The 14,453-nt window shown below is 39.9% G+C and overlaps 1 protein-coding gene and 1 non-coding gene across 4 annotated transcripts in view; one reads left to right on the forward strand and one right to left on the reverse strand.

Annotated features, from left to right (window-relative positions):
• The window catches only part of Cstf3 (cleavage stimulation factor subunit 3), a 94,182-nt gene that overhangs the window by 48,437 nt on the left and 31,292 nt on the right, over positions 1–14,453 (forward strand). For all 3 annotated transcript variants that reach the window (XM_045156835.1, XM_045156834.1, XM_045156836.1), the window contains 4 exons: positions 7,187–7,219; positions 10,797–10,894; positions 13,075–13,141; positions 13,294–13,328. In XM_045156835.1, coding sequence (XP_045012770.1) covers positions 7,187–7,219; positions 10,797–10,894; positions 13,075–13,141; positions 13,294–13,328 — 233 coding nt within the window. The remainder of the gene's footprint in view (positions 1–7,186; positions 7,220–10,796; positions 10,895–13,074; positions 13,142–13,293; positions 13,329–14,453) is intronic.
• LOC123463041 lies at positions 4,902–5,008 on the reverse strand. The gene has a single exon (XR_006638653.1). It is a non-coding gene; the product is annotated as a U6 spliceosomal RNA (small nuclear RNA).

The raw sequence follows: 14,453 nt of genomic DNA on the forward strand, positions 1-14,453 counted from the left end.
CATAAACTATTTTTCTTTTATTAAAAAGGCATGTGCCACCATGCCCAGCTCCGTTCTCTCTCTCTCTTTAAAAAATATATATATTTATTTAAGGGGCTGGAGAGATTGCTTAGTGGTTAAGGCATTTGTCTGCAAAGCCAAGGAACCTCAGTTCAATTCCCCAGTACCCACGTAAGCCAGATGCACAAGGGGGCGCACGCATCTGGAGTTTTTTTTGCAGTGGCTGTAAGCCCTGGCACGCCCATTCTTTCTCTCTGCCTCTTTCCTTCTCTTGAAATAAATATGTAAAAATAAAATATTTTAAAAATATAAATATTTAATTTATTTGAAAGACAGAGAGAGAGAGAGAATGGGTGTGCCAGGGCCTCCAGCCACTGTATACAAATTCCAGACACATACGCCTCTCCCCATTGTGCATCTGGCTTATGTGGGTCCTAGAAAATCAAACCAGTATCTTTTGGCTTTGCAGGCAAATGTCTTAACCTCTAAGCCATCTCTCCAGCCCTCCTTTTTTTTGTTTTTTTGAGGTAGGGTTTCACTCTAGTTAAGGCTCACTTGGAATTCACTATGTAATCTCTCAGGGTGGCCTTGAACTTATGGTGATCCTCCTAACTCTGCTTCACAAGTACTTGGGTTAAAGGAATTTGTCACCATGGCCAGCTCTGGTTTTGGCTTTTTGAGATGGGGTCTCACTCTAGCCCAACCTAGCATCTAATTTACCATTCTCCTGCTTTGAGCTCCAGAGTGCTGGAGAAATGGGCGTGAGCTGTCATCCCCAACCCTAGACATAATTTCAAATGAAATATGTATGTAAGGTCATTTGTAACTAGTAAGTCTATTTTTCTCTGTTTTCCACCTTTATCATTATGTCAACCATAACATATAAACCATAAACCATACTGTTTATGTTCCAGGTTTTCTTCATTCTCAGAGTCATACATATGCATATAGAATTATTAACCATTATTTGGTAAAGATGAATTGTATATACACTTTTACTTTTTTTTTTAATTTTTTATTTATTTATTTGAGAGCGACAGACACAGAAAGAAGGACAGAGAGAGGGAGAGAGAGAGAATGGGCGCGCCAGGGCTTCCAGCCTCTGCAAACGAACTCCAGACGCGTGCGCCCCCTTGTGCATCTGGCTAACGTGGGACCTGGGGAACCGAGCCTCGAACCGGGGTCCTCAGGCTTCAAGGCAAGCACTTAATCGCTAAGCCATCTCTCCAGCCCTATATACACTTTTAAAGATATTTTATCCGATTGAGAGAAAGGTAGAGAAAGCAAGTGAGAGATAATGGGTAAGCCAGGGCCTCCTGCCATGCTGATGAAGTCCACACTTGTACCACCTTGTGTGTGCGTCTGGCTTTATGTTGGTACTGGGGAATTGAATACAGGCAATCAGGTCTTAAAAGAAAGTGCCATTAACTGCTGAGCCTTCTCTCATCATATCTTGCTTCTTTCCTAATGTCATTCTGCAGTACTAGTAGTTTGAGCAGTTTCCATGATGTGCAAGGAGCAGGGTTCTATTTTTTATTTGCAAGCAGAGAGAGATATAACAGAGAAGAGAGACAGAATGGGAGCACCAGGCCCTCCATCTGCTGCAAATGAGCTCCAGATACATGTGCCACCTTGTGCATCAGGCTTACATGGGCTCTGGGGAATCGAACCTGGGACCTTTGGCTTTGCAGGCAAGTGCCTTAACCATCTCTTGTCCCTCATTTTTTTCTTTTTTTAAAGTTCATTACAGACTTGTGGACATCTCAAATGCCTGGAATAGCTAGTTCATTTTCCATGGCTATATAGTTATCTATGGTGTATTATATCGTAATTCATTAAACTGCTTACTTGTTGGTTAGCATATACTTTAATTGTTTTTGCTTCTAAAAAAAGTTTACAGTAAATAACCTTATGCAAATATACAAATTCCTTTATATAAACTGGTGCTTTTATTTCTGTGGGATGAATCTCAGAACTTGCTAGGTCTCTTGTATGTGGGGAGAAAGTGGGGAGAGGATTACAGTCATGTGTCTTAGGTTGTCTTTGAACTTTATATAGTCAAGGACAACCTTGAACTTTTGTTTGTTTGTTTTAATTTATTCATATGAGAGAGAAAATGGACATTCTAGAGCCACCTTGTGCATCTGGCTTATGTAGGTACTGGAAAATTGAACCCAGGTACTAAGGCTTCATAGACAAGCACCTTGACCACTAAGCCATCTCTCCAGCCCTAACCTTGAACTTTGATCCTCCTAGCTCCTCCTTCAGGTGTGCATCACAGTTTATATAGTACTAGGGATTAAACCAGGGCTCCATGGATGTGAGGCAAACCCTACCAACTGAACTAGATCCCTAGAACTTTTATTTATAATTATAGACAATAAACCATGATCATTCCCTCCCACCATTTTCCACTCTCTGTCATATCCCCTCCCCCTTTCAATCAATTTCTCTTTTATTTTGATATTATCATCTTTTCCTCCTATTGTACTGGTTTTTGTAGGTAGTGCCAGCCACTGCAAGGTCATGTATATCAAGACCATTTTGTGTCTGGAAGAGTGCATTATAAGAATTCCTATCCTTCCTTTGGCTTTTACATTCTGTCTGCCACCTCTTCCTCAATGGACCCTCCTGAATGCTGGGATTAAAAGCATGCACCATCATGACCAGCTTCTTTCTTTTTTTTTAATTTTGAAAATGAGAGAGAGAATGGATACACCAGGGCCTCTAGCCACTGCAAACAAACTCCACATGCATGTGCCACCATGTACATCTGTCCTACATGAGTACTGGGGAATCGAACCTGGGTCCTTAGGCTTTGCAAGCACGTGACTTAACCGCTAACCCATCTCTCCAGCCCCCTTTTGTTGTTGTTGTTTGCTTGTTTTTTGAGGAAGGGTCTCACTCTAGGCCCAGCTGACTTATATTCACTATGTAGTCTCAGCCTGGCCTCAAACACCCAGCAATCCTCTTACCTCAGGCCTTCTGAGTGCTGGGATTAAAGGCGTGCATCACCAAGCCCATTGAGCTCCCCCTTTATGTCTGACTATTCTGTAATCTGAACCTGGTTTTGATTTGTTTTTTCACTTTGCAAGTTTGTACATAGATCCACATGTTGTCTATTTACATTTTCTTTTCTGGGAATTGCCTGTTTACCTTTTTTGCCAGTTTTTAAAATGGGTAATTTTGATTTTCCTGACTAATTGTAAGAACTGTAAGTAATTTCATTTGTATCTGAAAAACTGGTGACTTAAACTCATCCTATTTCATTCCCATCCTCAAGTCTATTCTGATATGCTAGGTGCAAGGAGGCATTTCACAGGACTTTCAGTCTCAAAAGAAAAAAAGAAGGGCTTGCAGTGAGTCCAGGGCAAACATCAAGAAGCTGACCTGTCAACTGCTTTCCACCTCATAAGAATATTGACGTTAGCTTGGCCTCTAAGGAACTGGATAGGTAGGCTGAGTGCTCCTGTCAAAGCAGGTCTTTCTGGTTCCTTAGCAAAAGATTAGCAACAGCCTGTTTGCTGTCTATAGTGATATTGCAACTGTCATAAAGCAGGGATCAGCATCTGCTTAGCAGTGCCAGAAAAGCTTCAGTGATTGGCAGATGGTTAACTACATCTCATATTCTGAAAGCCAGAAAGAAAAATAAACTATGACAGTCAGAATGGGTCCATGACAAAATAGCTGCCGCAAGAAACAGACAACTTGAGCAAAATCAAAATGTGGTAGTAATACAAATCTCTGGAACTAAAAACCTTTGTGAAGCAAATATAGCAACAGGTTAAGTGAAGTAGAGTAGCCACGTAGAGACACCAAGACTGGAGAACCTAGTGGACAAACTTAAGACCTTGAGCAAAATGTCCAAGGTAAGAACTTTTTGAGGATAGAACTAAAGTTAGAAAGAAAAAGAGAATTGATGGGCAATAGACCATGATTTTGAAAAGAAAATTCTTGAGCAAAAGACCTAAATGTGTAGGTTAAATAGCCATACTGATTTCCAACTAGATCTGTGATAATAATAAATGACAGTTCAAACAAAATATTTATTAGAGAGAGAATGGGTGTTTTAATGCCTCCTACTGTTACAAACAAACTCCAGAAACATGTACCTCTGTGTATCTGGCTTTATGTGGGTACTGACTGGGGAATCAAACCCAAGGTCATCAAGCTTTCCTGCCATGCACCTTTAACCTCTGAGCCATTTCTCCAGCCCAAATGGTAGTTATTGAGTGATCATTGTGACAGGGAATTTCTTTTCTTTTTTTTTTCAGAATTTTTTTTTAACTTTAAATAAATCCTTTATTTTAAAATAAAGTTTGAAAGTAATGTAGTGTAAAATATTCAATACAGAATGTATAAAGTTGAGTCATGTCATCTACACTGTTCAAAGAAAACCATTAAGACTTTCCTATGCATTTACAAATATAAGCACAAACATACTTTTAAATGAGTCATATTATACATTTCTATCAATAGCTTGTTTTCACTTTAATATACCATGGCCATTTCCCATGTCCATTTACAATGAATGTACCTTATTCATGTTAACTGCTATGTAATTCTATTTTATGGCTGCATCATGGATGATTTGACCAAATCTTTTACTGAATTTTCTACCAAGACATTTTTATACTTTTATAGTATTCTTAAGTATTTTCAGTTCATCTTTTTTTCAGAAAATAGTTTCAGTGTGGCCATGCCTCTAGCTTAATAAATACTTGTACATGTCAAGTTTCACTGTTGGTAGATACTGTTATTAGTCAGGACTCAATTTCAAGTAATAGAACCCCAACTCAAATTAACTTAAGTAAAAAGAGCATTTATTGGTTCACATAACTGAGAAGTCCATGGGATATACTAGCTTCAGGCACAGCTGGATCCAGGGACATAAAAGATGTAAAAATATGTAACGCTTCACGAATTTGCGTGTCATCCTTGCGCAGGGTCCATGCTAATCTTCTCTGTATTGTTCCAATTTTAGTATATGTGCTGCTGAAGCGAGCACCAGAATTTTATTTTTTTATTAACAACTTCCATGACTAAACAATATCCCATGGCAATGCCCTCCCCCTCACTTTCCTCTTTGAAACTCCATTCTCCATCATATCCCCACCCCCTCTCAATCAGTCTCTCTTATTTTTTTTTATTTATTTTTTTTGGTTTTCCGAGGTAGGGTTTCACTCTAGCTTAGGCTGACCTGTAATTTGCTTATGTAGTCTCAGGATGGACTCAAACGCATAGCGATCCTTCTACTTCAATCAGTCTCTCTTTTATTTTGATCATTTCATGATCTTTTCCTGCCATTATGATGGTCTTGTGTAGGTAGTGTTAGGCACTGTAAGGTCATGGATATCCAGGCCATTTTGTGTCTGGAGAATACATTGTAAGGAGTCCTACCCTTCCTTTTGCTCTTAAATTCTTTCCGCTGACTCTTCCACAATGGACACTGAGCCTTGGAAGGTGTGATAGAGATATTGCAGTGCTGAGCACTCCTGTGATGGATTTCTAAAGGCTTGTACCTTTATTAACATTGAGCACTGAGTCCTCTGAATAGCTCTACAAAATAGATACTACCATCCCCCTTACTCAGATAAAGAAAAAGGAAGTAGCCAAGATGAGAACCTAAGTCATCTGACTTCAGTGCATCACAGAGCAACACTTGTGTTTATCATGATAAAATGCATGAACACTGAAAAGTCATGTGAAAATTGGCACCATTTATGGTGGTGCACACCATATGGTGGGACATGAAGGCAGGAGGATGAGGACTTCTGTGCCATCCTCAGCTGTATAGTGAGCTATAAGCTAGCATGGGCTGTATGAAAAATTGTCTAAACAAACAAAAAGGACTAGGAAGATGGCTCAGTGGTTAAAGGTGCTTGCTTGCAAACCCTGCCAGCCCAAGGTTCAAGTCCCCAATACCCACGTAAGGCTGGAGGCAAAGTGGCCAGTTCATTTGCAACAGCAAGAGATTGGAATGCCCATACACACACACATGCAAACAAATTTTTTTTTTCCGAGGTAAGGTCTCACTCTAGCTCAGGCTGACCTAGGTTTCACTATGTAGTCTCAGGGTGGCCTCAAACTATGGTGATACTCCTACCTTTGCCTCCTCCTGAGTGCTGGGATTGAAGGTGTGCACCACCACACCTGGCCCAAACCAAAAAAAAAAAAAAAAAAAAAAGAAAATGTGTAAGTTTCTGAGAAGGGTGTCATCAACAAACAAAATAATTATCAACATTCTCATGTGCAGTTTAAGCTAGAAAAGTTTATAATACTTGAGAAAGAAGGAAAAATAAGCAAGTGTTTGCTGACATTGTCCAGTTGAAAAACTAACTCACCTTATGAAAGTATTCAGATAAAAGTGTAAGCCAGTTGTGGTGCACATACCTGTAATGTCAGAGGCTGAGGCAGATGATTGTCTCAAGTTCCAGGCCAGAGTGAGACCCTATCTGTTTTTGTTTTGTTTTTGAGGTAGGGTCTCACTGTGGCTCAGACTAACCTGGAATTCACTATGTAGTCTCAGGGTGGCCTCGAACTTTCAGCGATCCTCCTACCTCTGCCTCCTGAGTGCTGGGATTGAAGGCATGAGTCACTACACCCGGCGAGACCCTATCTTTGAAAAGAGAGAACTGGTAATATTTAATGTTGCTCTTTGAACCTATTATTTCTCCTACCTGGAATAATTAATTACCTTTCTCTTTTAGTCACTTCAACCTTGAGATCTTAATTTTTTCCAGGAAATCTGCAACTCCCCCACTCAGATTTTCACTATTCTTAATGCTTCCTGTTCTTTGCTCCGTTTATCACTTGCAACAGTCTCTTATGACTCATTTCTTTGATTCATTTTCCCCATAAAACTTAGCACGATGAGAGCAGAAGCAGATTGTACCTGTCATGTTTGCTGTGGCAGCCCTACATCCTAGCATAGTGTTTGCAGTATAGTGGCTGAATTACTGCATATTTATGCATAGTCAAAATTTGCAAATCTAGCTGGGTGTGGTGGTGCACACCTTTAATCCCAGCATTTAGGAGGCAGAGGTAGGAGGATTGCTGTGAGTTCGAGGCCACCCTGAGACTACATAGTGAATCCCAGGTCTGGTTTAGAGTGAAACCCTACCTCAGGGGAAAGAAAAAGAAAGAATAATGTTAATCCTATGTTTTTTTCTTTTTTTCTCTTCAGATAAAAGCTAAAAATTATGACAAAGTTGAAAAGGTGAGTTCTCTAAGTATATCCTGAATATTATGCTGAGGTTTATCACCATATATATATATATATGTATATATATATATATATATATATAATATGTATAATATATATATTGCAAATATAGAAAATTTTAACAATTAATTGAATCTAGGTAGTGATTATATAAGGATTAATAATTTTCTTAGAAGTTTAAAATTTCTTTCACTGTCAGGGAAATGCAAATTAAAAGTACTTTATGATTCCACTGACCCTAATCACAAATGGCTAACATCAGGACAACAGACAACAAATGCTGGCAAGAATGTGGGAAACCAACCTGAGATTACATAGTGAATTCCAGGTCAGCCTGGGCTAGAGCAAGACCCTAACTCAAACAAACAAACAAAAGAATGTGGGGAAAGAGGAACCTTGCTGGTAAGAGTGTAAAGTGATGTGGTTAGTATGGAGATATTCCATAAAACTAAAACTAGGGCTACATATATAGTTCAGCTGCTAAAGTGTTTGCTTAATATGTACAAACTCTGGGTTCAATCCCCAGCACAACATAAAAAACCTAGAATCATGATGGTTCACTCCTATATTCCCAGTACTCAGGAGGTAGAGGCAGGAGAATCAAGTTCAAGGTCATCCTCAGCTACATAGTGAGTTTGAGGTAGCTTGGTCTCCATAAAACCCTGTCTCAAAAGAAAAAAAAAGTAAAACTCAAGATAGAACTATCATGATTCAGCTATACTAGTCCTGGTTCTATACTCAATGGACTCAGAGTCTAACCACAAAGATATTTGCATAACAAAATTTATTGCTATACAAAGCTAAGAAATAGAGTCAGCCTAGGTGCCCTCACAGATGGATATATACACAATGGAATTGTATTCAGCCCTGAAGAAAAATAAAATCACAAGATTTTCAGGAAAATGGGTAAAAGTAGAAATCATGTTAAACAAAATAAACCAGACTCAGAAAAACAGGTATTGCACGTTTTCTGTCATATGAGAATCCTAGATTTTAATGTATGTGTGTATGCATGCATGCCATGAAACTAGAAAGGGTACTATGAGAGGGGAGGAAATGATCTTAAGTGTATGTGGGGGAAAGGGATAATGGAATACACTAGACATGAAAACAGAAGGAAAGCTATTATGCAGGAGGCAAATGGGAAGGCGATGTGGGATGGAAGTGAGGAGTCAGGAAGGACCAATAAGAACAAAGTCTGCATGAAAATGCCATAATCGGGCTGGAGAGATTGCTTAGCAGTTAAGCGCTTGCCTGTGAAGCCTAAGAACCCCGGTTCAAGGCTCCATTCCCCAGGACCCACATTAGCCAGATGCACAAGGGGGCGCACATGTCTGGAGTTCATTTGCAGTGGCTGGAGGCCCTGGCATGCCCATTCTCTTTCTCTGTCTGTTGCTCTCAAATAAATAAATAAAATATTTAAAAAATTACTTTAAAAAACAAAATGCCATAATAAAACCCATTATTTTGTATACTATCTAAAAGATAATTTTTTTTTTTTGGTTTTTCGAGGTAGGGTCTCACTCTAGTCCAGGCTGACCTGGAATTCACTATGTAGTTTCAGGCTGGCTTGAACTCGCGGCAATCCTCCTACCTCTGCCTACCCAGTGATGGGATTAAAGGCATGCACCATCATGCCCAGCTAAAAAATAATTTTGTAATACTTTTTAAAAACTTTTTGTTTATTTTTATTTATTTATTTATTTGTGAGAAACAGAGAGAGAGAGAGAGAGAGAATGGGCACACCAGGGCCTCCAGCCACTGCACACAAACTCCAGATGCATGCGCCATCTTGTGCATCTGGCTTACGTGGGTCCTGGGGAATCGAGCCTTGAACCAGGGTCCTTAGGCTTCACAGGCAAGCGCTAAACCACTAAGCCATCTCTCCAACCGACAAATAAAAATATTTTTTAAAAAATTATTTTTTAGGGGCTGGAGAGATGGCTTAGCGGTTAAGCGCTTGCCTCTGAAGCCTAAGGACACCGGTTCGTGGCTCGATTCCCCAGGACCCACGTTAGCCAGATGCACAAGGGGGCGCATGCGTCTGGAATTCGTTTGCAGTGGCTAGAAGCCCTGGCACACCCACTCTCCTTTCTCTCTCTCTGCCTCTTTCTCTCTTTGCCTATTGCTCTCAAATATATAAATAAAAATAAACAAAAAAAAAATTTTTAAAATATTTTTATTTGTTTAGTTATCAGAAAGAGAGGAAGAGAGAGAATGGGTACACCAGGGCCTCTAGCCACTGCAAATGAACTCCAGACACATGTACCATTTTGTGCATCTGGCTTTATGTGTGTACTAGGGAATTGAACCTGGATCCTTTGGCTTTGCTGGCAAGTGCCTTAACTGCTAAGCCATTTCTCCAGCCCTAAAAAATAATTTTGTGGCCGGGCATGGTGGTGTATGCCTTTAATCCCAGCACTTGGGAGGCAGAAGTAGGGGGACTGCTGTGAGTTTGAGGCTACCCTGAGACTACATAATGAATTCCAGGTCAGCCTGAGCTAGAGTGAGACCCTACCTCAAAAAACCAAAATAAATAACTAAATAAAATTATAATAATAATTTTGTTTTTGAGATAGGGTCTTACTGTACCTCAGGTTGACCTGGAATTTACTATGTAGTCTTAGACTGGCCTTAAACTCATATAGCAATCCTCCTACCTCTGCCTCCTGAGTGCCAGGATTAAAGGCGTATGCCACCACGCCCCACACAAAAATAAATTTTTAAAAGCATAATAAAAACATAAAATGAAATGCCAGGTATAATGGCACACACCTTTAATCTCGGCACTCGGAAGGCAGAGGTAGGAAAATCACTGAGTTTGAGGCCAATCTGGGTCTATAATGTGAGTGATCAGCCTAGGCTAAAGTGAGACCCTACCTGGAAAACAAACAAACAAAAAGTTATAGAATGAAAATTATTCTAGGCATGGTGGTGCACTCTTTTAATCCCAGCACTTGGGAGGCAGAGGTAGTAGGATCTCTGATTTCAAGGCCACCCTGACACTACATAATGAACTCCAGGTCAGCCTGGGTAGAGGGAGACCCTGCCTTGAAAAACCAAAAAAGGAAAATTATGGTATAGAGAAGAGAATAACATTAGACTCACCAAATACATGAAAATGATTTTAAATTTTTTAATATTTTTATTTATTTACAAGCAGAGAGAATGGGAAGTGGGAGGAAAGAGAGAGAAAATGGATACGTCAGGGCCTCCATCCACTTCAAACAAACTCCAGATTCAAGCACCTCTTTGTGCATCTGGCTCTATGTAGGTCCTGGGAAACTGAACCCAGGCTATCAGGTGTTATTTATTTATTTATTTGAGAGAAAGAGAGAGAGAGAGAATGGGTGTACCAGGGCCTCCAGCCTCTGCTGACGAACTCCAGAAGCATGCGCCACCTTGTGCTTCTCGTTTCCGTGGATCCTGGGGAATCTAACCTCAGACCTTTGGCTTTGCAAGCAAATGCCTTAACCACTAAGTCATCTCCCCAGCCATAATGCTCCATTTCATTCCTGTACATGTGAAATTTATTTAACTAGATACTGATAATATTTTCTTGTATTTAAAGCTATTTCAGAGATGCCTTATGAAGGTTTTGCACATTGATTTATGGAAATGTTATCTTTCATATGTCCGAGAAACCAAGGGTAAACTACCAAGTTACAAGTGAGTACAGTAACAGTCTTAAGAATGCATGTCATCTCCTGGCACAGTTTCATAAAAGCTCACACTGTCTTTTGTCTCTTAGCTCCAGGTGGGAAGAAACCTAAACATTTGGAAAGTCTGGATTCTTGGGGCTGGAAAGATGATTCAACGGTTGAAGGTGCTTGCTTTCAAAGCCTGCTGGCTCGGGTTCAATACTGAAGCCACTCATGTAAGCCAGACACAAAAAGTGGCTCAAGTGAGGCCTTTGTGCATACACACACACACACACAAATAAATTAATTAATTAATTAAAAAAAATTTTTTTAAGTAGGGTCTCATTCTAGCCTAAGCTGACCTAGAACTCACCCTGTAGTTCCAGGCTGGCCTTGAACTCACATCAGTTCTCCTACCTCTGCTTCCCAGATGCTGGTATTAAAGGCTTACACCACCATGTCCAGCAAATGACAATATTTTTTAAAAAATATTTATTTGAGAGAGAGGCAGATAAAGAGCAGGTATGATAGGGCCTCGAGCCAATGCAATTGAACTCCAGATGCATGTGCCACTTTGTGAATCGAACCTGGGTCCTTAGGCTTCACAAGCAAGCTCCTTGAACTATCTCTCCAGCCTAGCAAATGACAATTTTAAAAAAGAAAAAGTCAAGATTCTCCAAGAAAGCAGGAAAGATGTTTCAAAGAAACTTGCTGACATTAATCTTTCTATGGAACATTGAATGACCCAATGTTTTCTGTACTGAAGCACTGTATTTGCAGCACCAAACTTTGTTGATGGGCTTGTCAGACTCCTTCAAAAAGCATCTTCAAGCCAGGCGTGATGGTATACACCTTTAATCTCAGCACTCAGGAGGCAGAGGTAGGAGGATCACTGTGAGTTCAAAGCCAGCCTGAGACTACATAGTGAATTCCAGGTCAGCCTGAGCTAGAGTGAGACCATACCTGGAAAAACAAAAGAAAAAGAAAAAGGCATGTTTATACTTGTACTGGAATTATGCTTGGCATGTTACAGTATAGTATACCACTTGTACAATTCAAAGCACTTGTTGGGTAGTCCACTGAATTTACACAGTAGACTTTCTCAGGGCTTTTTGGTATATACCAAGCAGTTAGGTTATTTCTATAACTAGAATTCTGTCTTTGTTTTCTTTTCCTGTTTGTGCTTTATTGTCTTAAAGAAATTCTTTCTCCCTAATTTTACTTCAAAGCTAATAGCTCTTCAGACACAACTTACCTTTAATAAGGAAATTATCTGTTTCCATGTGTGAATCACTACATATGAAGTTAGGAAACTTAAAAGATATAATGATGAGTAAGACATGGGTCTTTAATAAGCTCACAAACAGTAGTAGACAAAGAAACAGATGTAAATTAATGACATTGATAAGTTTAACATATGCAAATGACTTTATATACTTTCTAAGTTAATAGCCTCCTGAAATTAACAGAAATCTTGCCCAGTTGATAACACTTTTTTGGAAGGGTGGTTTATTTATTTATTTATTTTTGAGGCAGGGTCTCACTCTAGCCCCATGGTAGCCTGCAACTCACTCTGTAGTCCTAGGCTGGTCTCAAATTCACAGCAGTCCTTCTCCCTCTTCTTTCCAAATGCTGGGATTAAAGGTGTGTGCCACCATATCCAAGTTGTTGTTTTAGACATAGTCTCACTCTGTAGCTCAGCCTGTCCTTAATGTACTATGTCGACCAGTCTGTCCTTGAAAGTGCCTCAGTCTGTCATGTGCTGGCATTATAAGTATGAGCCACCATGCTCAGCTGATAAGAACTCTTTTTAAAACATTACAATGACCAACTGCCTTTATTTATTTATTATTTATATGCATATTGGAACACATGCCACAGTGCACATGTGGAGGTCAGGGGACAACTTCAAGGTGTCTGTCTTCATCTTCTTTGAGACAGGGACTCTTGCTCTTGCACACAAACTGCCAGTATGCAAAGGAATGTCAGATTATCTGGCCTGAGAACTTTGGAATCTGGCAGTGCCTTCCATTTTCTTAGGTACTTTGGAGTCACAGATGCATGCATCACTTTGCATCCGGTTTCATGTGGGTGCTGGGGAATTGAACCCGAGCCTACAGGCTTTGCAAGCAAGCACCCTTAACTGCTGAACCATCTCCCCAGCCCTGATAACTAATGTTTTTAAAATGTCTTTCATATTCATTTCAGAGAAAAAATGGCTCAAGCTTATGACTTTGCACTGGATAAAATTGGAATGGAAATTATGTCTTATCAGGTAGAGTTAACACTTTTAAATAATATATACAAGGGCTGGGATGCATTTCAGTGTTAGAGCAATTGTTCCAATCCCCAATTCTGAAAAAAAGATTATATGTATAAATTAAATATGAAAAAAGAAAAGTATTTACACTCTTCTTTATTTCTTAGATTTGGGTGGATTACATCAATTTCTTAAAAGGCGTGTAAGTATTTTATAATTTCAATATATGAGCAATTGATTTGCTTTAGTTTTTCTTTCAGGTTGACTTTTAAATTTTTTAATTTTTTGTGCGTTGTGTATTTGTGTGTGGGCAATGTCTCTGCTCTTCTTCCACCTTTACTGGCCTACCAGCTTCAAATTCTCCTGGCTCCCCCTCCCTTTCAGATCACAAGTGCATGGGCCAGTTTCCATTTGTCTTTACATGGCTGAGCCATTTCCCCAGTCTCCACGGTGGCTTTTGTTTTTGCCTTGTTTCTCTTTTTCATTTTTTTTTTTTGTTAGTTTATTTTTATGTATTTATTTGAGAGTGAGAAAGAGAAAGAGGCAGATTGAGAGAGAGAATGGGCATACCAGGGCTTCCAGCCACTGCAAAAGAACTCCAGACGCATGCGCCCCCTTGTGCATCTGGCTAACGTGGGTCCTGGGGTATCAAGCCTTGGTCTGGGGTTCTTAGGCTTCACAAGCAAGCGCTTATCTGCTAAGCGCCCCCCCCCCTTCTTTTCTTTTCTTTCCCTTTTTTTTTTTTCTTTCAAGGTAGGGTCTCACTCTGGCCCAGGCTGACCTGGAATTCACTATGTAGTCTCAGGGTGGCCTCGAACTCACAGCGATCCTCCTACTTCTGCCTCCTGAGTGCTGGGACTAAAGGCGTGCACCACCATGCCTGGCTCTTTTCTTTTCTTTTCTTTTCTTTTCTTTTCTTTTCTTTTCTTTTCTTTTCTTTTCTTTTCTTTTCTTTTCTTTTCTTTTCTTTTCTTTTTTATTTTTTGAGGTAGGGTCTCACTCTAGCCCAGGCTGATCTGGAGCTCATTCCATAGTCCAAGGCTGGCTCAAACTCACAGTGATACTCTTATCTCTGCCTCCTGAGTGCTGAGTATATAGGCATGTGCCACTGGCTCCATTGTGGCTTTATTTTTGGGGGGAGGGGTGTTTTTGTGTGTTTTTTTGTTTGTTTGTTTTTAATTTTTATTAGCATTTTCCATGATTATAAAAAAAATCCCGTGTTAATTCCCTCAAGGGGGAGGGGTGTTTTGATGTAGGGAATCGTGGTCCAGGCTGACCTGGAATTAACTATGTAGTCTCAGGGTGGCCTCAAATTCATGGCAATCCT

This window comes from Jaculus jaculus, chromosome 8 (assembly GCF_020740685.1).
Source record: "Jaculus jaculus isolate mJacJac1 chromosome 8, mJacJac1.mat.Y.cur, whole genome shotgun sequence".
Lineage (NCBI taxonomy): Eukaryota > Metazoa > Chordata > Mammalia > Rodentia > Dipodidae > Jaculus > Jaculus jaculus.